The 24,863-nt window shown below is 37.5% G+C and overlaps 1 protein-coding gene across 2 annotated transcripts in view; it reads left to right on the top strand.

Annotated features, from left to right (window-relative positions):
- ADGRA3 (adhesion G protein-coupled receptor A3) overlaps positions 1–24,863 on the top strand; it is a 116,397-nt gene that overhangs the window by 79,455 nt on the left and 12,079 nt on the right. For both annotated transcript variants that reach the window (XM_029235563.1, XM_029235564.1), the window contains 6 exons: positions 1,057–1,218; positions 3,582–3,785; positions 12,335–12,548; positions 12,759–12,967; positions 22,548–22,672; positions 24,068–24,191. In XM_029235563.1, coding sequence (XP_029091396.1) covers positions 1,057–1,218; positions 3,582–3,785; positions 12,335–12,548; positions 12,759–12,967; positions 22,548–22,672; positions 24,068–24,191 — 1,038 coding nt within the window. The remainder of the gene's footprint in view (positions 1–1,056; positions 1,219–3,581; positions 3,786–12,334; positions 12,549–12,758; positions 12,968–22,547; positions 22,673–24,067; positions 24,192–24,863) is intronic.

Consider the following 24,863-nt stretch of genomic DNA (forward strand, 5'->3'; position numbering starts at 1 on the left):
GGCCTTGGCTTTCTGGCTTGGCTTTGGGGCTTCTGATGCTTCTTTCTTGGTTAGAGGACCTGCCAGTTTGTAAATCCTCCAGTGCTACCTCTGGAATGCTTGTGTTCTTTCTGCCATGGCTCTCCCTCTTGTGAACATTTTGTTCAGTAGCAAACCCCTTTGACAACAGGCTGCCTCCTTAGCCTGGACTGTTCAGTTTACTTCTCTGATACGGGACACACAAGTCACCGTCAACAACGGCCAATTGACATTCCACTGGCATTGCCCGACAGATGTTTACGTCTGTAAATTATGAACTGAGCTAATGAAAAGAACTGAGTAAATGAAACAAAACAAGCGGTGGAAAAGTGGACACTTCTTAGGATCCATTTATTTCGTGGCACTGGGTCTTAAACCATCCCTTGAGTTGGGAGGAAAGCAAGAAGCAGCTCATGCGAGGTAGAGGGAACCACATGTGCATAGACACGTGTGATGGCCCAGCGCATATGGGGAACTTGCAGTAGTTGGACATACCTAGAGTTTTGAACATGACAGGATACTAAAGAGGGAGCCAGTGTAAGTTTCTTTCTTTCTTTTAATTAAAAAAAATTTTTTTAAGTTGAAGTATAGTTGATTGACAATGTGTGGCAAATATTTCTTAATAAAAATGTTAAGTAACACGCAAAAAGAAGATAAGTATTTTTCCAGACAGAGTCGAGATCTTTTTATTCTGAGAATCACATGACGTCTTTTTCCTCCCCTTGATTAATTTAATCGCCTTTCTCCCCCTCGCCCCCATCCTTCATCAGTTTGAGTACTGCATGCCAGTCTTTTCACCAATGATTTGATGGTTACTTACGTTTACTGTTTTGAGCTAAATATTACCAAATGGTTATAACTGACTGTGCTCTTCCCGTCTGGAGATGTTTTAATGAGAAGCAAGTCAAATGCCTGTTGGGTTTTCACGTGAAAATGTAGACTGAAGGCCCATCTTGGTGTCTCATTAGGATTTTGATGATGTTAAGCCACCTGCGTTGGCTCTAAAGAGCTTCCTTTTCTCTCCTGCACGCCTGCTAGCTCGGTGATGTGATGGTTGACATTGCAAGTAACATCATGTTGGCTGACGATCGTGTCCTGGGGCTGGCGCAGAGGGAAGCTAAAGCCTGCAGTAGGATTGTTCAGTGTCTACAGCGCATCGCCACGTACCGGCTAGCAAACGGAGCTCATGTTTATTCAACAGTAAGTGCGTTAGCCTAGAATTCTAAGGAAAAGGTTCATGTAAAGCAGCTCTAGCTCAAAAGAGATAAGCCTGTTCCCCATTATGGGGTATTTTGTTATTGCTGATTCTTACAGAATTTCCTGTTCTTAGACATTTTAAGAGAGAATTTTGCCTCTGAATAGTCTGTGTTCTTGGTAACTGGAAAGTGCTATCTTAATTTGTAATTTGAACGGTTAGCACTGTCTCATCCTCTGAAACTTGCTACAACACAAATAACAGCACTATAGAATTGCCCTCCTGTCACATACCCACTGTCCACCCTAGCTGGTATTCTGTTCCCGTCCCTGAAGGATGTTTTGAAACAGTGCTTGATTTCTTGCCCAGGTTTCAATTTCAAAAGGGAACAAGGATTCCAATCCCCAACCCTTCTGAACCTATGGGCATTTTTCAGTCAATTTCACTCTTGGGATAATGAGTTATTTATATGTAGTAGTCACTCCATTAAATAGTATTGTTTTATTTGTCCTAAATTTCTTGGTGTACTGCTTCCTTTTTTTGTTCTAAAATGTGGTAAATATGACAAACGTGGTAAATATAATAAATAATGCTTTATTCTTTTAGCAGTCATATTCTGATCTGGCCCATGATTTTCATTTTCTAACTATTTTAATGGATTCGTTGAATGTTCTATACCTCCTCCTATGATTTTACGCAATTCAAGATTGCTGTCTTTCCATTGATCAGTGGAACCTTTTTGATGAGACTGTGTTTTATTGGTGCTTTTGCTCAGTTAAGTTTAGGACTACTTTCCTGAATAATAAACAAAATGGAGGCTTAGCATGACTCCTATCTTGACAACATAGTTCAGGGTAGTTGCCCTCTCAGGCATATGATCTTACTTGAAATGAGCTTGCCAGTTTTCGGGCCACAGTTGGTCCTCCAGGTCATTTAGATCCATTTTCAATCCTGTGCTTCAGCCTTGCTTATTACTCAGCACAGAGAACTTCCTTCGTTCTTCTGAGAACCCAAGGATATAATAGGGGGCAGTATAGTGGGTATTTGCACACCATTTCAAAGTATAAAAAGGTTTCTGAGAAACTATATATCTACTTATGATATGGCTTCAAGGCCATCTCAAAATGGCAGTTTTCTTTCTTTCACCTGAGGTTTCACATGTTTATCATGATTATATATGTCTTTGATTGACAAAAAAATTTCGAATATAATTTGCTAAATATAATTGAATTTAGTAAGATTTTTTGCAATGTGTCATCTGTGGGACAAAAGCTAATGCAAAGATTCCTTAGTCTTAAAAATGTAGGAAGCCACCAGTTATTTTCTACTGTGCATATGGTACTTGGAAAATTCTGCCTTCTTATATTTTAACATTTTAATTTTCCCAATAGATTTTAGATGCCTCGCATGGAAGTCCTATGTTTGAAAAAAATTTTTAAAAGAGGACTTCGTCCACATATGGTACTTAGAATGATGCCTTCCCTCTGTAGTGGGCATAGAATGTATCATCCTTGAAGGAGGGAGATGTCATCTTGTCCCTGAAATTTACAGCACATGCTGTCATCTTGATGGATGTGAAAGAGACCCGTCAGCCTGCCACTTCTCATGCCCTCTCTGTCGTGGTTCTCAGAGAGGGAGTGGTGGCAGCAGTCCTCCGGACATGGGCTTGGTGGCTGTTTGTATCGGCAGGCCGTACATTTTGGTGGACCCTCGAGTTCAGTCTCACTCTTGCATTCCTTAAAATTGTTGGGGCACGTGCCATCTTTCTTAGGTGATTTTCTGGCCTAATTCGCTTTTAAAATCTGTTCATTTCTGTCTGGCCTAGCACCTCCCTTCCTTTTCTGACGAAACAGCTTTGGAGCGAGTCTGTATAAAGATTTTATTGGTGAAACTTAAGGCTGAGAGTTGTTGTCCCCATGAAAGAAAAAAGTGAAGATGGCATGAAGTGTTGAATGAAGCGACTTTTAAGTGTATTATGATCATTAAGGGGGTCTACTGATTTTTCTAGCTTGGTGGGGTTTTTTTTGTTTTTTTGTTTTTTTTTTTAGTAAGACACTTCCATTTTCAGCTCATAGTTTCCTGCAGCGTACTCTTCAAATTATTGTAAATTGACCTCTCATTTATATCTGATCTTCCATACTTTGGGACTTGCTCTTTTCCTCTGCATGGCTATCTTTCTAGTTTAGGACATCCTTTTGTTTCCAGCGTCTTTTTTCATTCTGCCAGTTATCTACAGTGTCTTTGTTTAGTAAGAATGTGAGCTTTCTCTTCTAGCTTATGTATAGTGTTTTGTGTTTGAAACTCTTTGAAAGTGCTTTTTTCCCATATTATAAATCTTTTATAACTCCTGTTTGATTGACTTTTGAAGTATTCACCCAATATTGCTCTGGAGGCTTATGTCATCAAGGCTGCTGGCTTCACTGGGATGACATGTACCGTGTTCCAGAAAGTGGCAGCTACTGACCGGACAGGCTTTTCTGACTATGGGAGGCGGGATCCGGATGGAAACCTGGATAAACAGCTGAGCTTTAAATGCAACGTTTCAAATACGTTTTCAAGTCTGGCTCTGAAGGTACGTTATATTCTGTAATCATTTAAGGCTCTACAGTTAGATTAGAATACAGTCGACCCTCCGTATATGTAGGTTCTGCATCTGCGGATTCAGCCAACTGCAAATTGAAAATATTCAGTCAAAAAAAAAAAATCCCAGAAAGTTCCAAACAGCAAAACTTAAATTTGCTGCATGCTGGCAACTATTTACGTAGGATTTACATTGTATTTTCAGTCATTTACATCGCATCTGCATTAGGTATTATAAGTAATCTAGAGATGATTTAAAGTAAGTATACTGGAAGGTATGCTTAGTTATATGCAGCTGTTATGGCATGTTAACATGAGAGACTTGAGCATCCATAGGTTTTGGTATCGGAGGGGGTCCTGGAGTCAGTCCTCTGTGGATATGGAGGATGACTGTACTCAGAGTGTTTTGCTTTGCAAAGATAACCATACTAAAAGTTATTTGGAGGGAGGGGATATTGGTATTGCCTTTGCTGTTGTTTTGAAAGAAACTTAGACCAAGAAGGGACACATCCTGATTTTCATGGGCCTAGACATTTTTGCCCTCTGGACTCCTTTCTCCACACAAATATGTCAAAATTATATTTTACAACTGCAGTGGTAAAAAGATGAATATATTAATATTACATATTAAGATATTTTCTTTGACTTTAAAGTTCATTTTTATGCTTCTGATTTTAAAGAAAAACGTTTTCGTAGACCTCCTAGAAGTATTGTGTGCCCTTGGCTCTGTGCCTCCTGGGCCTAATGGGAAAATCCAGGCCATTTAATCAGGCAAGCTGTAGATCAAGATTTTTAGCACAGAAGTGCAAGCGTGTGACATGTGTTCACAAATTGTGTGTTTTATTGCAGTACGCAAAATTAAAAGCATTTTTATTGATTTTTAAAATTTGCGGTTCAGACGTGTTTCATTAAACTGCATTGAAGCAAACGGTGAAAGTACAATTTCAACACCCTGGAGTCACGAGTTTTTGTTGAGCTTTGTGTGGCCACGTGTAACTATGTTTTTGGTAGTTTATAATTACACAGTGCTTTCTGTGTTTCTGATTTGTTCCTGAATTATGTCGCAAACAGTATTCCAGTCATTTTATGCCTGCAGAATAATCAATGAAATAGGTGTTAGGTATCTTGGTACACTGTGGAGGCTCAAATATTGAGTGAATGAATGAATGAAGAATTAATATATTTTGTCATATTTGACCCTGGTGACCTCCATAAGGAGGGCTAGTTTGCCTAATTTAATAATAGTCCAACTTCTCCCACTGCCCAAGACAATTTCAACTATGTCAGAATGTCTAATGATAACATATTTACTTGACACCATATATTCAGATGAAAATTGGCAGGATTTGTTACTCTTGGCTGTATGAGAGTATTTGACGCACCTAGCGATGCTACTCCTTAATGCCTGCTCCTTTCCTTAGAGTATTTTTTATTGGTAAAAACATACCACAAAAGGCATCAAAACAGCATCACACACAAGCCCATGAGAAGTGTATGTCTTTTAGGAATATTTAAAATTGATGAACCCTTCTATCTTAGATGATCATCTGAGAGAAATTAAAAATGATGAAACCCAACATTTCATCAAGTTTACAACCTATCCCTTTGGGTAAGGAGAGTTTCTACATGCTGAAGTAGAAAGCTTTAAATGAATCCTCTCAAATTTGTTAATTTCTTACTGTTCTGTTATTTTAAGATCATCTTGGTGGCCAGAAACCAGGGACACATCACACTATTATTCATGCTTTATAGATGGACATGCTAAAACCTAGTGAAAATGGAACATATCCTTCATGACACAAAATTAGTTAAAAATTTTAATGTTGAGAGTACCAAATGCCTTAGCATTTTAACAGGAAACTTTTACATTGTAGACTTTATACTATGGCAATTTTTACTCTTTTTGCCTGTTTTTTTTTTTTTTTAATGCCTTGAATATACTAACTAGACACCTTGAACATCTAATAATTGCATTACCCTTGGATGGGAGAACATGCTAGCGTAAGAAGTTAAACCCATAAAAAGACAGTCCTTAGCAGTAGGAGCCTAGCTTGAGTTGCCTTCTACATGTTTCTTGAATCTCTATTGTCCTGTCTTTATTACCTTCACAGCCCAGATTGGACTTCCGTTCTGCATTGCCCACGCCATCGTGAGCTCCTATTTAGTCTCTGTGTCTCCAGGCTCTTCTTAAAAATTCATCCTTTTCATACAGATTGGTCTGCCTAGGGCAGTCTTCAGCCAACACGTACCAATCCAACCATACCAGTTAGTAAAATATTGAAGTACTTCCTTACCCTTTAGCGAATAGCTGCTGCCCCAGTCCCCTGAGTCTCCTCAGCTGGCATCCTGGTCCTTCTTTCAGGAACACGACCCAGTCTGTCCACCCTTTAGCAACTGAAGGGCTGGTACCTACAGAGCAGAGGTCCTGTACGAGACTTCCCCTCTGAGGAAGCTGCTCAGATTGTTAATATTGTGAACGTTATCCCTACATCGACCCAACGTGGAAATGGACCTTGCGGATCCCACAATAAATGGTGTCCCTTGGAGGCTTGGTGTCCCTCTGGAGGCTGGCTGTCAGTTAACTTCCTCATTTATCTGCCCTTGTCTAGTAACAGAAAACTTCCCTTGTTGTCTCTTCCAAGTACTGGCCATTCTTAGGCCAGGCTCATGCTCAGTCTTCTACTAGAAACCCTGCTTCTCCTCTCCCCTCCCCAGCTCCTTGGTTTTATGATAACACACAGAAGAAATGTCAACTTCAAGAATCTTACCTAATACCTCACCTCTTGGTCTGTCCTCACCTCTTCCATCCTCATCTTAATCTCTCTTCCTCGCTTTGCCCATAACACTCTGCTCATCTCTGGCATTCCATGTTACACACAGGAGCCAAATGGTTTTCTTACAACTCCTGCGTTGGACTGAGGGTTACTCGAGGTCAGAGCTAGTGCTTGATTCATTGATGAAATCCAGTGCCTGGTCTCAGTCATTCAGCCAGTTGGAGATTGAATTTCCTGTCATCTGACCCTTACAGCACCTAATCTAATTTTTTTCTTAACCAAATGCTTCCTTCCACTGTTGCTACCATAATTCAGATTTGTTAGCATCCAAAATATTACCTATTTTCGATTAACTGCTAAGAGCTTTTAGTAGCTGTTGGTGTTTTGAATTCAGCTGTTAATGTAGCCAGAAAGAATTGGTTCTTTAAAATTTTTCTTGACTGGAATTTAGAAATCAGGTTTTCTTTATGCATCCCATATTTCTCTCATCCCATCTAGGGCTTTAGCCCACCTGAAGTCCTTTTCATTTCCAAGCCAGTCGTATACATCGTCACACTTCCTGCCTTCATAGGTGCCCTTTTTCATGCCCTCAGTGTCCCCCCTGCTTGGGAAGATCCCTGCTACTGTCTTCTAAGACTCCATTCGGTTGGCAGCTTCCTTCTCTTCCTCAGACAGAATTCATCATTGCCTGTTAGCCCTATAGTGCTTTGTTCACTGTCTAGAATAATTAGAAGCTGGTATGCTGGTGAGTTGAGTTATAATGAGAGGCCAGAGGGTATGGTTACCTAAATGTGTTCCTGTTCGGCTCCCCCACTTAAAAGCTATGCAAACTTGGGCAAGTATTTTAACCTCTCTGAATGTCAGTTCCTTTCTGTTCCATAGGGATCATGAAGTGGTACTAAATTCAAAGCGTTATTGAGAGGGTTTAATGAGGCAAATATGTAGACATTTATAGCAGTGCCTGGCACAGGGTTAGCACTTAATAAATGTTAGCTCTTACGGTTTTATTATTGTTGTTGTCTTTTCCTTGCTAGATTTTTAATATTTGAGGGCAAGGACCATGGCTTATTTCATTGTATATCTCTAGATTCTGCACAGTGCCATGCATGGAGGAATGAAACATCCAATAAATGCCGTTGAACAAAAATTAACAGCCAAACTTAATTCGCAAAGAAAGTCAGTTAAAAAAAATTCTAAAGGCAAACATAATCCCTGTTAATCTTCAGCAGTGAGATAATCAAAAGGTGGAATGAAGTTAATAACTAATTATACACAAGAAAATAATTAGGATGTATCATAACATCTATCTGTTTAAAATCTAGTGAGTTGATAGTCAAGGAGACATGAACAAATTACTGTTTTTAATCAGCTGGCTCTTTGACCCATTCTAATTTTATTGTTAGAATTCTAGAGACTTAAACAAAATTAGGATTTCAGAAAATTTTGATTTATTAATTATGTAGTGTCAGAAGTGCAGATTATTTCATAAGGAATGATGTTAAAATCTAGTGAAAATATTTGAGTTAACATCTGTTATGATACTTATCATTTTCTTCTTAGTGTCATTCTAAATAAGAAAATATGCATGAATTCAGCAAATAAATTCATGATTAGAGCTCTATGATAACATTATTTCATGTGTGTATAGTTTGTCAATTTTTTAGTATTGACGTTAAAACTAAAGCTGAGTTGTAGAAGTCAAAACAAGACGAGGTTTTAGATGATTGTTGGTAAGCCAATTACTTTAAGGCATTTTTCTCTCTCCCCAGCCTCCAGATAACGAACGACCTGCCACGCTGTGGCAGTACAGGCAGACCTCGGAGATATTGCAGGTTCGGTTCCAGATAACTGTAGTAAAGCAAATATTGTAATAAAGCGAGTCATACAAGTTTGTGGTTTCCCAGTGCATGTAAAAGTTAGGTTTCTACTATACTGTAGTCTATTAAGTGTGCAGTTGCATTATGCCTAAAATACAGTGTACAAACCTTAAATTAAAAAATACTTTATTGCTAAAAAATGCTGTCTGACAACACAGGGTTGCCACAAACCTTCAGTTTGTTAAAAAACAAAACAAAACAGAAAACCCACCTCCTGCCCCCCAAAATGCAGTTATCTGTGAAGTGCAATAAAACGAGGTATGCCTGAAATAATAAAAATACTACCCCCAGTTCCATAGCCTTTTGTGCTTGTCATGGTCATGATCTCCTTTGGTCCTCATAATCATTTGTTAGGAAGATCATTAGCTGCATGTGACGGATGCAACTCGCAGGGTAGGCAGAATTGTGCAGTGTTAAGCAGCTACCACATGGTGAAGCTGGGATCCAAATTCTGGTTTCTTCTTTCAGATCCCATGTTCCTCTCCCTATGGGTGGCATATGGCCTTCAATAATAGATATTAGACACCAAAAACATGTCTTTCCGAAAGTTTTTTTTTAATTGAAATATAGTTGATTTACAATGTTGTGTTAATTTTTGCTGTACAGCAAAATGATTCAGTTATACCTGTATATACATTCTTTTTTATATTCTTTTCCATTATGGTTTATTACAGGTTATTGAATGTAGTTCCTTGTGCTTTACAGTAGGACCTTGTTGTTTATCTATTCTATATATGACGGTTTGCTTCTGCTAACCCCAAACTCCCAGTCCATCCCTTCCCACTCCCCCTTCCCCTCCTCCTTGGCAACCACAAGTATATTCTCTGTGTTTCTGTTTCATAGATAAGTTCATTTGTGTCATATTTTAGATTCCACATATAAGTGATATCATATGGTATTTGTCTTTCTCTTTCTGACTTCCTTCTTGTGTGATAATCTCTAGTTCCATCCATACTGCTGCAAATAGCATTATTTCATTCTTTTTTATGACTGAGTAGTATTCCATCGTATATATGTACCACATCTTCATTCATCTATTGAAGAACATTTAGGTTGTTTCTGTATCTTGGCTATTGTGAATAGTGCTCTAATGAATATGAACATAGGGGTGCAGGTTGTCTTTTTGAATTACAGTTTTGTCAGATATATACCCAGGAGTGGGATTGCTGGATCATATGGCAGCTCTATGTTTAGTTTTTTAAGAAACCTCCATACTGTTTTCCGTAGTGGCTGCACCAACTTACATTCCCACCAACAGTGTATGAGGGTTCCCTAGAGGTTTTTAGGAGAGATTTTTCTGATTTATTAGCTATAATTTGTATGGTTTATATCTGTTTCCATTGCTGTAATCCATATGTTTAAAAATGAATATATGGTTAAATGAAATTATTACCTTTGTGTTCTTGTCTTCAGGCTAACTGGCAAAAAGTATAGTCACAGTAAATGTAACAGATGTGTTCCTTAGTGATTTTTTTCATTACATTTACAACCTTTCTGGAATAAATGATCAGTACTTCTTTTAAGGAGATTAAATATGCAGGTGTTACTTTTTTACTATAAAAATTAAATATTATTGATATAGGTGAAGTTTGCTTTTCCAGCACCCCAGGCCACCCCAGGGGACCTATAATTATTATTTAGTAATATCCTTTATCGGACTTTGAAAGATGTTTTAGAAATCTAAGTGTCTAACAGCCTTGAATTTGTAGCTCTCATCTCTCAGGAATCTGTCAGTACACCTGAGGTTTTTCATTTGTTGTTGTCGGGATGGTTTTACAAGTTTAAATTTGTGTAGAAAAAAGCTTATACTTCTAGAAAGTATAGTTGTCATTTCCTTTTTCAGCTCTTTTAGAAAGTAAAGTATGACCTCTTCTTTTAAATTAATTTGATTTATTATAAAACTTCTCCAGAGAGCTACACTTTGTTTTCAAGTTATTTTGTGTTCACAACAGAATTATTTTATGAATTTTAAAGTACTTAAGCTTAATAAATGTCTGGTATGTAACAGTTCCTCAGGATTTTGACCTTCTAATTAAATCAATCTACTGATGTTTTTCCTTTTTTACATGCATCCTTATATACTTAGGAGAAATTTATATACTTGATAGAAATATACTATATTAGTGAATGAATTTATAATAAACTTTGTTTTCCTATCAAGTTATATTTGTGAGAATAGTAGAAACCTTTTCATATGTTTTCTTAGGTGAAATATTTCTACTGAATATTTTCTTGGCATCCTCAACTTAAAAGTAATATTCAACTGTCAATATTCAAACTTCTGAAATACTTTTTTCCAACAGATATTTATGGTTATTTGCTGTGTTACAACATTGTTCTAAGCACGGCAGTTAAAAACTAAATCTGAAGTCAATCATTTGCTTCAGTAGAACCTTTTAAAAAAATGCCACACAGACTTTCATTAATTTCATAAACAATGGGCTATTTTATCAAATACTAGTGCCAGGAACTATTATTAACATAGGCTATCCAAAAATAAATGAGATTATCTGCATTCAAAAATTCTCTTACTCTAGTTAAGAGGAGCAGACAGTGAGATCCACAGTGCTACTTTTAAGTATTAGTTATCATGGAGCTGTGTACAGAATGCTGCATGAGTCTAGAGGAGGGAGCACCTACCTGTAAAAGCAGTATCTGGACGAGTCGTGTAATTAATCATCCCCCCCAACCAAAAGCCCTATTTATAGAACTTTGCAGCGTCCTTCTCTTGGCTGCCAGCCTTTCTCGTCCCGATCCTCTATCCTTTGCATTGCCAGCAGAATTAAACTGAAAATCAAATCTGACCAGTTTGAGCTTACCAAATAAAAGAACCATGGAGCATTTCAGCCGGAGATGCTGACATGTGCACAGTGGCATTTAAAAAGAAGGAGATTTCAAAAAGTGATAAACTCAGTGTGGTCCAGTCTTGTGGTGTAAGGAGAGTTAGGGGATGAATTTGGGACAAGGAAATTAGCCAAATTGTATGGCATACTTAGGATTTTTTGGCCATAGTTTCTAAACATTTGGGAACCAAGGTGTTATTTGAACTGAAATAACGACAGATTTGTTGAAGAGGAAATTCTGTTGGCATCGTGTATGTTGGATTGGAGAGAGAAGTGAGTGCCAAGAAAGCGGCTTTGTGATGTCTTTAAAATAAGGATGTTTTTAGATAACTATTTGCCTCCCTGGTGTACAGATTCATTTTTTATGAAATGCTGAATAATTTATAATTTTAAAATCCCTAATAAAGAAATCTGAAGAACACTCATTGCCCAGCCAGAATTTTCACTTGTTCCTTTGTTACTGTGTTTTCCTAAACGTGATGTGTTTCTTAGTCTCAGTCTTCTGCTGAAATAAGTTTGCTGAATCTAAACTTCTATTATGTTTGTGTATAATTTCTTTCTTCTGTCGTTTGACAGTTGGAATCCATCATAAATCACCTTAAAGTTTCAGAAGCCCAAATTAATTATATTCACATTTGTGATATGCTCCCTTTGTGCTCATTTACCATATTTTGTCATTGTAAAATTCATGTGAAGAGTGGTCACTGGGATCCCTGTTCTGTTTAATGCTATCTACTTCAGCAATGTACATTATCGGGAAAATTCACTTTATAGCTTGAAATAATCCCTTGTTCACTACTTTAGCGCTCTGAAATAGAGTTTGCTTTTCTCTTCATTTTCTACTTCTTTTGTTCTATGCTATTATATGATGTTTACTTAACGGATAAATTGTTCTAACTATTAAATTTCACATACCTACATTTAAAAACTATATTCAGCATATAACTAGACAACATTCATAACTATCTAAAATACTCCTGGTTTTTACCTACTAATATGACAACTCTTCTTTGTTTCTGTCTTTTTTTTTTTTAAATATATTTTCAGAATACTATTGTAGAGGCTTCTATTCAGCTTCCTCCTTCCCTTTTCTCACCAAAGCAAAAAAGAGAAGTCAGACCAAGTGATGACTCTCTCTGTAAGCTTCAACTCATCGCATTCCGCAATGGAAAGCTTTTTCCAGCCACCGGGAATTCGACAAATTTGGCCGATGATGGAAAACGGCGTACAGTGGTTACCCCAGTGATTCTCACCAAAATAGGTTTGTCTGTGGCATATGTCATCCTGTAGTCACTGGACAATACAACTTTATCATGCCCTGTCCCTAAAGATGCTTATTTTTGTTCCTTCTCATTTTAATGAGTCACCAGTGAAGAAAAGGTATTTGCAGAGTTCCCATTCGTGGATAAGTTGACATTTAATTGTTTATGAAGTTTGTTTCAGAAATATTTTTATTTCCCATATCCTCCAGATGGTGTGAACATCGATACCCACCACATCCCTGTTAATGTGACACTGCGTCGAATTGCGCACGGAGCAGATCCTGTGGCCGCCCAGTGGGATTTTGATTTGCTGAATGGACAAGGAGGCTGGACGTCAGATGGGTGCCGTATACTCTGCTCAGATGAAAATATCACCACCATTCAGTGCTACTCCCTTAGTAACTATGCGGTTTTAATGGTACGGCAGTCGTTAACGTTATGCATAAACACTAAGTATTCTCATTTTTCCCTATGCGTAGTTAAGCTCAAATGAAGATTGTTTTTTTAAAACTTTTGACATAATTGCTCTCTTTAAGTAAGAGGCGACTTTTGGTGTAATTCTGAGTTTAAAGGGAAATTGAGTTACTACGAAGTGAAATGTATGGGATTGAATTTGGCATAGGAATTTTCAGTAAACTTTGTAAGCAAATCCATTCAACTAGGCCTTGACCTTAAAATTTGGTAACATCTTGGGTGTATGCAGTCCAACTCTCAACCCAGAAAGCGTGACTCATTTTGCCCAAAGATGCACAGTGAACAGAGAGAGGTTTTCCTTCTTTGCCATCTAGTGCCTTATCCCACTACACATCATAATTTTTAGACTCCTTTTGAATTTAGAGTAATGGTGATAATTTCAGTTTAGTTGCTGCAAGTGACAGTATTGACCCAAATATCTTCAGTGTTAATGTCTTGTGTTATTTACCATTTTACATGTCTATTAATCTTTGGTAGAATAACCAGTTATTAATGTATAGGAACAGATCTTTTTATTAATGAGTCATTTAAGTGAATCTGATGCCTGAGTTGATAATTATGAAATTAGCCATGCTAGTTTTTATTTCATATTGTGGTTATTATAAGATACTAACATCCTGGAGTATGTATACATGCATTCAGAGCATAATGGAAGGAATTACTGATGACTGTGAAGGACATTTCCCAGCAATGGCTTGAGGCTAGCCTGGGAGTGAGGACGCCTGCATTCTGATTTCTGCCTCCAGCTCATCTAGACAGTATTTTATCAAAGCACCAAATAATCTTGAAACGTGATATATTTTACTTTAGGTGAAGTATTATTTTCTTAAAAAGACAAAAGAGCGGTCTACCACTGGAAATGGTCTTGAAGCAAGCTTGAATTAGAGTAGATTTTCCTCAATTCTGTGTTTTAGTTTTCTCTTTGCTCCTCAACTTAGGATACATTACCTAGTGTCCCAAACAGGCAGAGGAGTAAGTAGATTATCTGGCAGGGCAGAAGGATTAATGTGTGTGTTACTCAGCCCAGCTGACAGTGGGTAAAGTCTACACTAGCAAAGACTCAGCTGTGTTTGTATCAGTCATCTGTCCTTTTGGGCTTAAAGTTAGTGTTGATAGTTTAGGACTCTCTTCACAAATAGATGTTTGATTTCTGTAAGTCTGAGTCTGGTTTCTGTAAGTTCACATTCTATTGTTTTGTAGTCACCTTTCAAAGAAAGCTTGAAGCAGTAATTAAAATACGAAGCATTTTCTCTTTCACTTTGAAAGTGTTTTCTCATTCAGGTTTTGATTATAAAATAACATGAAACTGAGAAGTACTGAAGGAGAAGTAAGAGAGATGCAGCAGCATCTGAAGTTTTTTTAGTAGTTAACTAGAAAAAGTTGGGCAAGAGAAATGAAACGCAGACACACACAAAAGGCATTTCATAAGCTTCATTGTTAAAGACATGACACTGTACCATGTGAAACTTTTATTTTTATTTAATTTAATACCAGTTTAAAACATCTATTTTTGAACTTCCTAGCTGTTCAACAATTTAAATTAGTATAATCCTTTTCTTGAAGGAATAAGCTATTCTTTTATCTTTCATACTTTTAATCTTTTAAAAAATGTGATACACAATTCTTTAAAACTAAGAAATAGCACCAAGATTTTTTTCTATTTTCAAAGAATATCCTTTCGCTTTTCTTAAATATAGCTATGCCACCTAGAGGCAGCAAGGTGAGATGTATCTGAAATTGTTGACAAAATTGTAATAAAGTTAATATATGGGATTTTTGGAGTTGCTAATGAAACATGAAGGCAAAGTTAATGAAATCATACCTACTCTTAAATAAGTCATGCCTAAGATAGAAGCAATAGCTTTAAAAAATTAGAAGTCAACATCTGTTTTTCCTTGCCTGACACTATGAACAATAGGTAAAATGCTGTTTTTCTTGAAAACTGCCTTAATATTGGGTTTTATATAGCAAGTCTAAATTCCTGTTTTGGCAGCTAGCCCATAAAACTTTTCCTGCTCTGGTTTTAAATAATTTTGTATTTAAAAAATGATACAAAAGAATGTATTTGTGTGTAAATCTCGAAGAGATACCATAGTTTGGTTCAGTAGACATCCTGCGATAGCCATTTATATCCCAAGTTCTCAAGGAAAAAAGTTAAGCAGAAACTGGGTTTGTTTGAATGATCGGAAGTAGCCAATTGAGCAAGAAACTTTCTAGGAGCTGGGGTCAGTAGGGAACAAAAAAACTGAATGAGTAGGGCCAAACTATTTATGATAGTACTTACTACTTAATTGGTAATAGTAGTGAAGGTAAAATAATCACTATACCTTGATTCCCCTTTTGTTATTGTATTCACCTAGAAATACGTGAAACCAGAGCGCATTCATTTGTTTTTACACGTCTAGTTTTTAAACTTTGTTTATATAAAACTTGCTGAATGAAAGTGAACTTTGGTTTCATTTACTCTATAATTGAATGTGAATGCTAGCAATGTTTTTGTTTATATAATTCTTAAGTAGGTACTATATTCATATGGATCAAATGTTTCAGTTATTTCTAACACTGATGTACAGTGAAAAGTTGAACTCCCAACCCTCTGTCTTATCACCTCTTCTCCACAAAATAGGTAACCCCTGATTAGTTTTTTACAGATTATTGAAGAGATTTTCATGTATATTACAACAAAATGAATACATGGTCCTATTTTCTTCCATTTTTACACGAAGGTTGCATGCTACAAACGTTCTAAACCATGCTTTTTTCCGGGAAGCAGTATATCTTATGACAACGATAATGATGTCCATGGAACAATATGTCTTATGCTGCTGCTGATACCTTATGAAGGTGGTATTTTTAGGATGATATGAGGGTGGTGATGGCAGTGGCTAATTTTCATTAAGCATTTATATACCAGGTGCTCTCAAGTCTTTATGTGCATTAACCTATTTGGTCGTCATGATCACATCATGAAGTGTACTGCTACTGTTATTACCCCCAGTTTACAGGTGGAGAAACCAAGGCATAGAGAGGCTAAGGACCATGACGAAGTTTTCAAAGGTAGTTAGTGTTGGAATTGGAATTCAGGCTCCAGAAATGTCTTCTTAATCCCACTACTAAATTTCCTTTCTGAAAGTTTCCATATCAGTATTAAAAAACTTTCTCATTCTTTTTCACCTCTGAATATTATTTTATGATCTCACCATAATTTATTTGCATATTCCTCAATTTTGTTTGTTTCCAGTAATTTCCGTGTACAAAATTATTTTACACATTAGAAAATCTGCAGGATAAATTATCTGAAGTAGAATTGGTAATCAAAGGGGGACCAACACTTTCCTTCTGTCGTTAAATTGAGTTAATTGAGCAATGTGCACAGATCTTAACTATATAGCTTGATATTTTTATCTGTGAACACATATTTAGCTGCCATCAAGATAAAGACTTTTACTTGAGCACTCAGAAGCTCTGGTATGTTTCTTTCTAGTTAATTTCCACTGTCATCTCAAGAGCTAACCCTTCTGATGTCTATCACTGTAGATAAGTTTTTCCAGTTCCATATAAGTGGAAATGTACAGCATGCACTCTTTGTGTCTGGTTTCTTTCCCATCATTACATCTGTGAGATTCATCTTCGTTTTTTCATGTGGCAGCAGGTTATTCTTTTTTTTTGCTGCATAGTAGTCCATTGTGCAAAGATATCAAAATTTGTGCATTCTACTGTTGATGGGTATTTTGGTTGTTGCAAGGATCTGGTATCAAGAAAAAGCTGCTGTAAATATTCATGCACATGTTTTTTGTTGTTGTTTATTTCTTTTTAATTTTTATTTTTTTTATTTTTTTACATCTTTATTAGAGTATAATTGCTTTACAATGGTGTGTTAGTTTCTGCTTTATAACAGAGTGAATCAGTTATACATATACATATGTTCCCATATCTCTTCCCTCTTGTGTCTCCCTCCCTCCCACCCTCCCTATCCCACCCCTCCAGGAGGTCACAAAGCACCGAGCTGTTCTCCCTGTGCTATGCGGCTCCTTCCCACTAGCTATCTACCTTACGTTTGGCAGGTATATATGTCCATGCCACTCTCTCGCTTTGTCACAGCTTACCCTTCCCCCTCCCCATATCCTCAAGTCCATTCTCTAGTAGGTCTGTGTCTTTATTCCTGTCTTACCCCTAGGTTCTTCATGACATTTTTTTTCTTAAATTCCATATCTATGTGTTAGCATATGGTATTTGTCTTTCTCTTTCTGACTTACTTCACTCTGTATGACAGACTCTAGGTCCAACCACCTCATTACAAATAGTTCAATTTCGTTTCTTTTTATGGCTGAGTAATATTCCATTGTATATATGCGTGCACATGATTTTTGATGGACATGTGCATTCAGGAGTGGAATTGCTAGGTTCTAGGCACCCATACGCTTTGGTAGGTAGTGCCATGCAATTGACCAAAGTGGTTTTATTGGTTTACAGTCTCACCAGTAATGCGTTTTAATTGCTCCACATCCTTGTCAATGCTTGATATTGTCAATCTTTAGTTTTTGTCTTCTAGTGGTTGTGTTGTGATTGATCATTGTGGTTTTAATTTGCCTTTCTTTGGTGACTAATCATGTTGAGTACCTCTTCATTTTCATATTGGCAGTTTGGGTATGCCCTTTTGTGAAGTTATTGCTCAAGTCTTGCCAGTTTTAATTTGGTTGTCTGTTGTTTTCTTACTGGTTTATAGGAATTCTTCATGAGTTCTGAATAGGAGCTCTTTGTTGGATTTATGTATTGCAAATGTCTTCTCCCAGTTCATGCCTGTTTTAATCAATTCAACTGCCAGAACAGAATACCACAGAGTAGATGGTTTACAAACAGCGGAAATTTTTTTTTCACAGTTTTGGAGGCTTAATTAAGTCCAAGATCAAGAAGTTAGCAGATTCAGTATCTAATGAGGGCTGGCTTCCTGATCATAGATGCTGTCTTCTCTCTGTGTCCTCTCATGGTGGAAGGGGCAGGGGAACTCTCTGGTATCTCTTTTATAAAAGGACACTAATCCTGTTCATAAGGGCTCCATCCTATGACCTAATCGCCTCTCAAAGGCAGCATTTCCAAATAACGTCACATTGGAGGTTAGATTTCAACATACGAATTTTGTGAGGGGAACACATTCAGTCTATACACATGCCTTTTTCTTTTAATGTTGTCTTTTTATGAGCAGAGTTTCTAATTTTTCTAAATTTTTTTAGTAGTACTTTTTAATGTCCTATTTAAGAACTCTTTGCTTACCCCCAAATCATGAAGGTATTTTCCTTTGTTTGCCTTAAGAAGCTTTAAATGTGTTTTATCTTTCACATTTAGGTCTGTGATTTAATTGGAATTGACTTTTGTGTATGGTGTGTGGTAGGAGGATTAAAATCTTTAAGTTATGCTTTGTTTCTTAGGGGAAAAATTAAAAGCAACATAGACGTCATAGTCTTGGGTTTTTTTTTTTTTGTTTTTTGTGGGTTTTTTTACATTTTTGATTTCAGATCTATTTTAAAATTTTATTGTCAAACTCTTAAAAATACTTATACTCTGACAAACAGAGGGTACCCTGAGATGTTTTTCTTTGGACTTCCTTCCATTATTCAGATCCTGGTGAGTTTAAACAATTACTGATTTATAATTATTCTTATTATTGATATGATGATAACGAATTATTTAAAGCTGCCAGTAATTTTATATTTAGTAATTCTTAGGCTAAAAGTAAACCCTTGTAAATGTGTGAATCTCTGTCAAGTAAACAAAGAATTTCAAAAACTCTTCTTCCATTTATTTGGTTCCTTAATAATAACTATCTTTGCAGTTTTTAACATACTTTCTGGTATTCTAATATTCTCTGAATTGATGCAGTTTATTTTGGTGAAAAACTTTACTTTCCGTTTTCTGGCCTATTTTCTTAAACTTTGCACCATATAAAAGAGAGGGACTAGGATCACCATTTAGTGACGGACTGTTGAGTAAGCACCAGAGGCACAGGCTTTTCCTATCTTATATATCACTATATTGCAAACTGAATGACACTTCTACTTTTTTTCTCATGGGTGTCTCCTAGTGGCCATTTATGGACCATGTATTTAGTAATTCTTTTAATATAAGTGATTTCATTTATAAAAAGAGAAAGAGTGAAAGCAAGAATCATAGGTAGCAGTGAAATTATAGGATTTGAGGGTATTTGAGATGTCACCTCCTCTCCCTGTACAGGTAGATACTGAATTTTTTAAAGTAGAGGTATAATTGACATACAGCATTGTATTAGTTTCGGGTATACAGTGTAACGATTTGATATTTGTGTATATTGCAAAATGATCACCACAGTAAGCCTAGTTAGCATCCATCACCATACAGTTACAATTTTCTTCTCTTGTGATGAAAACTTTTAAGATCTACTCTTTTAGCAACTTTCAAATATGCAATATAGTATTATTAACTATAGTCCCCATACTGCGCACTGTATTGCCAGGACTTTATTTTATAACTGGAAATCTGTACCTTTTGACCCCATTCACCAGTGTTTTCGTTATAGTATCACAAAGCCTATATTGTTGACCAATATAATTGAAAATCATTTTGATTCGGATTTCTACTTTACCTCTTTTGTTTTAATCTTTAAATTCTCTTCTTTCCTATCCCGATCTTCGCAGTTATTTTAAATAGTATTCTCTTATATTTTTGTCATCAAGATAGGAGGTGTTTCTTAACTTGATCTGTTTCCTTTATACTGGGCAGCAGGTCTGCAAACCCTGGCAGACATTTGACCCACAGGCCTGTGCCAGTCAGCTGCCATTTGTTTGTTTGCTTGATGTTCTAAATGCTGGAAAGCTAGGAGTGGTTTTTAATTTTATGCTTATATTTTAAGTGGTTAACAAGTACCTGCATAATAGCCTCAATTTTGCTCTTGGCCCGCAAAGCCTAAACCGTTTACTCTCTGGCTCTTCACACCTTTCCAAAGGTCAGTTTCTCAGTAGAGGTTCTCTTTCACTTGGGAAGCTCAGTTTGTTGTGACAACAAAAATGCCCCTGCAGAAGCAGTGCTCTGTGTGACCAGTCAATAGTACTTGCTCCTTCCTGCACTCCTACCTTGGAATTTTAAGAGTCTGGGTCCTCTGTGTCAACATCCAGCTTCTTTCTCATACTATATCACATTTGGCTTTTGAAAAACAACTGATTTCTTTTATTTCTTTTTTATTTTTTTGTGGTACGCGGGCCTCTCACTGCTGCGACCTCTCCCGTTGCGGAGCACAGGCTCCGGACACGCAGGCTCAGCGGCCGTGGCTCATGGGCCCAGCCGCCCTGCGGTATGTGGGATCCTCCTGGACCGGGGCACGAACCCGTGTCCCCTGCATCGGCAGGCGGACTCCCAACCACTGCGCCACCAGGGAAGCCCTAATTTCTTTTAAATGTAAATATTGTATATGACATATTTTGAGAACTGAACTGGCACTTTGATGTTTTATTAGATAATATCCAGCCGCCTGTGTCTTGTTATTCTCTGCAAAGGCTGGTGGAAGAAACGCGTACACACCTTCTGCCCCTTCCTCAGATCCTGCCACATGAGATAATTGTGGTATCTCCATCTCAGTAACTGCCCCAAATCATATAGCTAGTAAGTGGTGACGTATTCTTGAACATTTCCTGGAGGAATGGAAAGCAGGCAGTGCACGGAAAGAGTCTAGAGACCACATTCTGGACACTGAAAGTTTATCCTCAATTATTTAGTCTACATGGGAAGAGGAGCTTTTCATAAAAGCGAGGGGAAATGTGTGCACTCCAGCTAGCGTTTAACTGGTTCCAGTTGCCCTAGTAGTTTTTTAATTTCTCCTCTAATATTCTGGACTTTTAGCAGAATGCAAGTACCTTGAAGCTGTGTACCATAGACCGATCCCGCGGGCATCTCACAAGGGCAGGTTCAGAATGGTGGCGGTAGGCTTTTGTCTTGTATTTTCCTTTTCGAGTCTTAGTTTATAGACTGTCAGCCCTGGAGGGTCCTGCATTTAGCTGATGCCCAGTGCTTAGCGTAGCGCCTTGCCATGGTGGGTACCCAGTTAACATTTATCGAATAAAGAGAAGAACTATATGTTCGAGACTCATCACAGTGGGGTCGAGTGCCTGGGCTGCAATGCAGTTTTCTGTGTGGTATCTCACAGTTTCCCATTAACTCTGATTTTTGTCAGGCTCCGTGGCCTCTGTTCGTAATTTGTTACGGTGAGGGGCTTGTTAAGGTGTTCTAATAGGATCTTTTTGGATCTGTAATTATACACTGTCAGCCTCTGATTCTTCTATGGGAAAATGTGCTGCTTCCTTCCCTACTCCGTTGAGCCCGTCTTCAGTGTCCTTGTCTGTCACCCATTCCCTCCTGTCTTTCATCTAGTTTTTCTAGTTTCCGGAATTGTCTCAAGAACTTCCGGATTGGAGGTGCACCCGTTATGAACGCCCTCCCACATCCAGCTGACCTTTCTGCAGCTTTCAGAATCAGTTTAGAAAGAGAGTTTAGTGCTAGGATCTGGTAAATCTACAGCTTTGACCCTGAAACCCTGGTTGTCCGGCCTGGGTGCAGGCGTCCTCCCAGCCTGCTTTGGTCCTTTATAAGGAAGGAAGCCTTAAGCTATCCACTGTTTTCATTTTAGGAAGGCACTGTCTGCCTTGGTTTTGGGATCACACCTTGGTAACCAAGCTTTTTTGGATCTAATCCTCCTTCCCAGCACTTAACCTCTTTGTGCCTCAGTTTTTCAGGCTATGAAATGGGCTAACAATATACCCAGCTCATAGGGTTACTCTGTGTAAGGTGCTGGCACCGTGCCTGGATTATAGTAAATGCTATGTAAGTGATTTGCTATTATTATTTACTGTTAACTGATCTTTGACCTCTGCGCTCCCATCACCGGGCTGCTCTTATGTTCATCAAACATTACTGTGATCTGATTGTGCATCTTAGTGCCCTGTGACTTTCAGCTCTTCAAGGGCAAGAACCACGGTTTACCACTCTGTCCCTGTGCTTTGCACCATGTCTGGTTCATTCATATTTGTTGAACTTGACTGTGGGAGGTTAGAGAGATCTATTTAGGCTTTATTGACTTGAAGATGCTGCTGCTTTGTGCTTTATCAGCTGGTGAATGCACAGAGTGATAAGTGGGTGAAAGGGCATCAAAAAGGATGAAGTCTGTGGTTGCCCTTCTAAATCACTGCTGTTCTCTCTCCATTACCCTCATAGGAGAGTCAGTATTCAGATTTGTAAAGCAGATGGTCCATGGTAAGACAAGAGTGTGTGTGTATGTGTGAGTGTATGTGTATACACACACTGCATGAGTAGTTAACACATGGGAGTTAGGAGAGCAAAGTAATGTGTGAGGAAAATAGCGTGAACCATAGTCCTTGAATAAAATGAAGAGATGTAAGGGCCAGAGTTCTGTTTATCAGTAGGTTTTAGTCACTGAGAAAATCTCAGTAACTAGATGTCCAGAGAAGTGCTCCTAAAATAATGCTTTCATTTCCCCCCCTTAGGATTTGACGGGATCTGAACTCTATACCCAGGCAGCCAATCTCTTGCACCCTGTGGTCTATACCACGGCTGTCATTCTTCTCTTCTGCCTCTTAGTGGTCATCGTCAGTTATATATACCATCACAGGTAAGAAATAACACTTTGTGAATAGAGGTCTGTGGAGTTTATTTCACATTTAATTAGGATAAAACTGAGTTTAGGGCTTCCCTGGTGGCGCAGTGGTTGAGAATCTGCCTGCCAATGCAGGGGACACGGGTTCGAGCCCTGGTCTGGGAAGATTCCACATGCCACGGAGCAACTAGCCCCGTGAGCCACAATTACTGAGCCTGCGCGTCTGGAGCCTGTGCTCCGCAACAAGAGAGGCCGGGATAGTGAGAGGCCTGCGCACCGCAATGAAGAGTGGCGCCCATTTGCCGCAGCTAGAGAAAGCCCTCACACAGAAACGAAGAGCCAACACAGTCATAAATAAATAAATAAATAAATAAATAAAATTAAAAAAAAAAAACTGAGTTTAATACCATGCTATCCTTCCAAAGTAAGGACGATTACTTCAGAATACCTACAGGCCTTCTTCACTTCATACAATTCAAGACATAAATAATTAGTGCCTGTGATGGTAAATTCATCTTCTACAGCACTCAGTCACTTTGCTGGGTTTGTACCTGGGAAAGAATATGGGAAGTCTGTGTTGGTGGCTGGGGGTTGGGGCATGGGGGGGAGATAATGTAGAGCCTGGTTACCTGCAGATGTGTCTCCCAGAACCAGACTGTGGTATTATTTCTGTTTTATAAATTCTTGCCTGCTGTGATATTCTTTTTTATAGACAGCATTTAAGAATGTTTGTGGAATTTAAGTGTGGGATATGGTTTTTGTTAATTGGAGGCAAAGCTACAGAAATTTTTATTTTATGGTGAGAAATAATGAGCTGAAAGGATTTTCTAAGCAGAAATTCACTTTACAAGAGGTTTTGCTAGAATGTATTTTCCTCTTTAAGCTGGACATATGTGACATTTCTTGATATTTAGTTAAGAAACAAGGAGATTTTGATGTAAAAAAGAGAGACTTCAGCATTTCATTATGAAAGGCCAGGAAGAAATGCACTGGGCATTTAGACCATGTTATCCTAGTAAGTCAGGAAAAATAGAGCTTGGCACCTTGCAGAAATCTCTGGGAAGCGAACAAGTAATCCATCTGTCATAAGACATTGTAACTAACAAAAGCTCACATATTTCTTATTATGGAGATTTTGTTTAGCCTTTAGTGGATGTAGTAGTTCCATTTGACTTGTCTTTTTTACTGTACTGCAAAGTAAAATGTTAAGAAACTGTATTGAGTGATTTCTCAAACCCTGTGTGTGTGTGTGTGTGTGTGTGTGTGTGTGTGTGTGTGTCTGATAGTATGTTTTAATAAAATGTTTAAACGTTTACATCTGGCCTTTTATGAGTTGGAAATGTTAACTTGAAGATGTCCAGCTTCAAGTATACTAACCTGGGTCTTATTTTTTCCCTTTTCTTTTAACAGTTTGATTAGAATCAGTCTCAAAGGCTGGCACATGCTTGTGAACTTATGCTTTCATGTTTTTCTGACATGTGTGATCTTTGTGGGAGGAGTAACTCAAACCAGAAATGCCAGCGTCTGCCAAGCAGTAAGTCAAAGTAAAAAACTGAAATGGAAAAATTTGCTATTAGAAATTTCATGTTTCATTAACTATAAAAGGAAAATTGTTCCTTTAAAGCATTTTTCTTGAGCTAATTAAAGTCAAACTGTATGTCACTTAAACAGTTTACCGGTATACTTCAAATTCTGAATTATCGTTTCACAACTGAGTATGTGATTTATGGAGCTTGTCTTTTTATCTTGGGAAATTTTGTGCTACTTGTCATGCCTGTTATAATGCCAAACATTTAATTAAAAAAATTTATAAAATCCTGACTATGATTGAAAGAGAAGTGACATTTTCCAACAGTAGGATTTTAAAAATTATTTTATCTATTTATGAAAATAGTAGAAATTAGAAAAAATTTTAACTGTAAGATGTAAAAATGAGAAACTTTTTACATGTGGTGCATATAAAGAATTTTAAAATATAGTCATCTCTTAATTTCAAATAAATTATTACATATGTAGCCTTAGTAAACAGTATTTTTGCAGTGTAAGTATAAAAAATCAAAACTGTTTAATATGTGAATAGGAAATATGTAAAATTTTATTTGCATACTCTTTTCTATGTACATGATAGCAAGCAGTGTCACAGAGTATTGAGTTCAGACTACCTAGATTTGGATCTCAGCTCTACTGTTTCCAGTGTTTCTATGGG

This window comes from Monodon monoceros, unplaced genomic scaffold (genome assembly GCF_005190385.1).
Source record: "Monodon monoceros isolate NGI ecotype Baffin Bay Population unplaced genomic scaffold, NGI_Narwhal_1 Super_Scaffold_20, whole genome shotgun sequence".
Lineage (NCBI taxonomy): Eukaryota > Metazoa > Chordata > Mammalia > Artiodactyla > Monodontidae > Monodon > Monodon monoceros.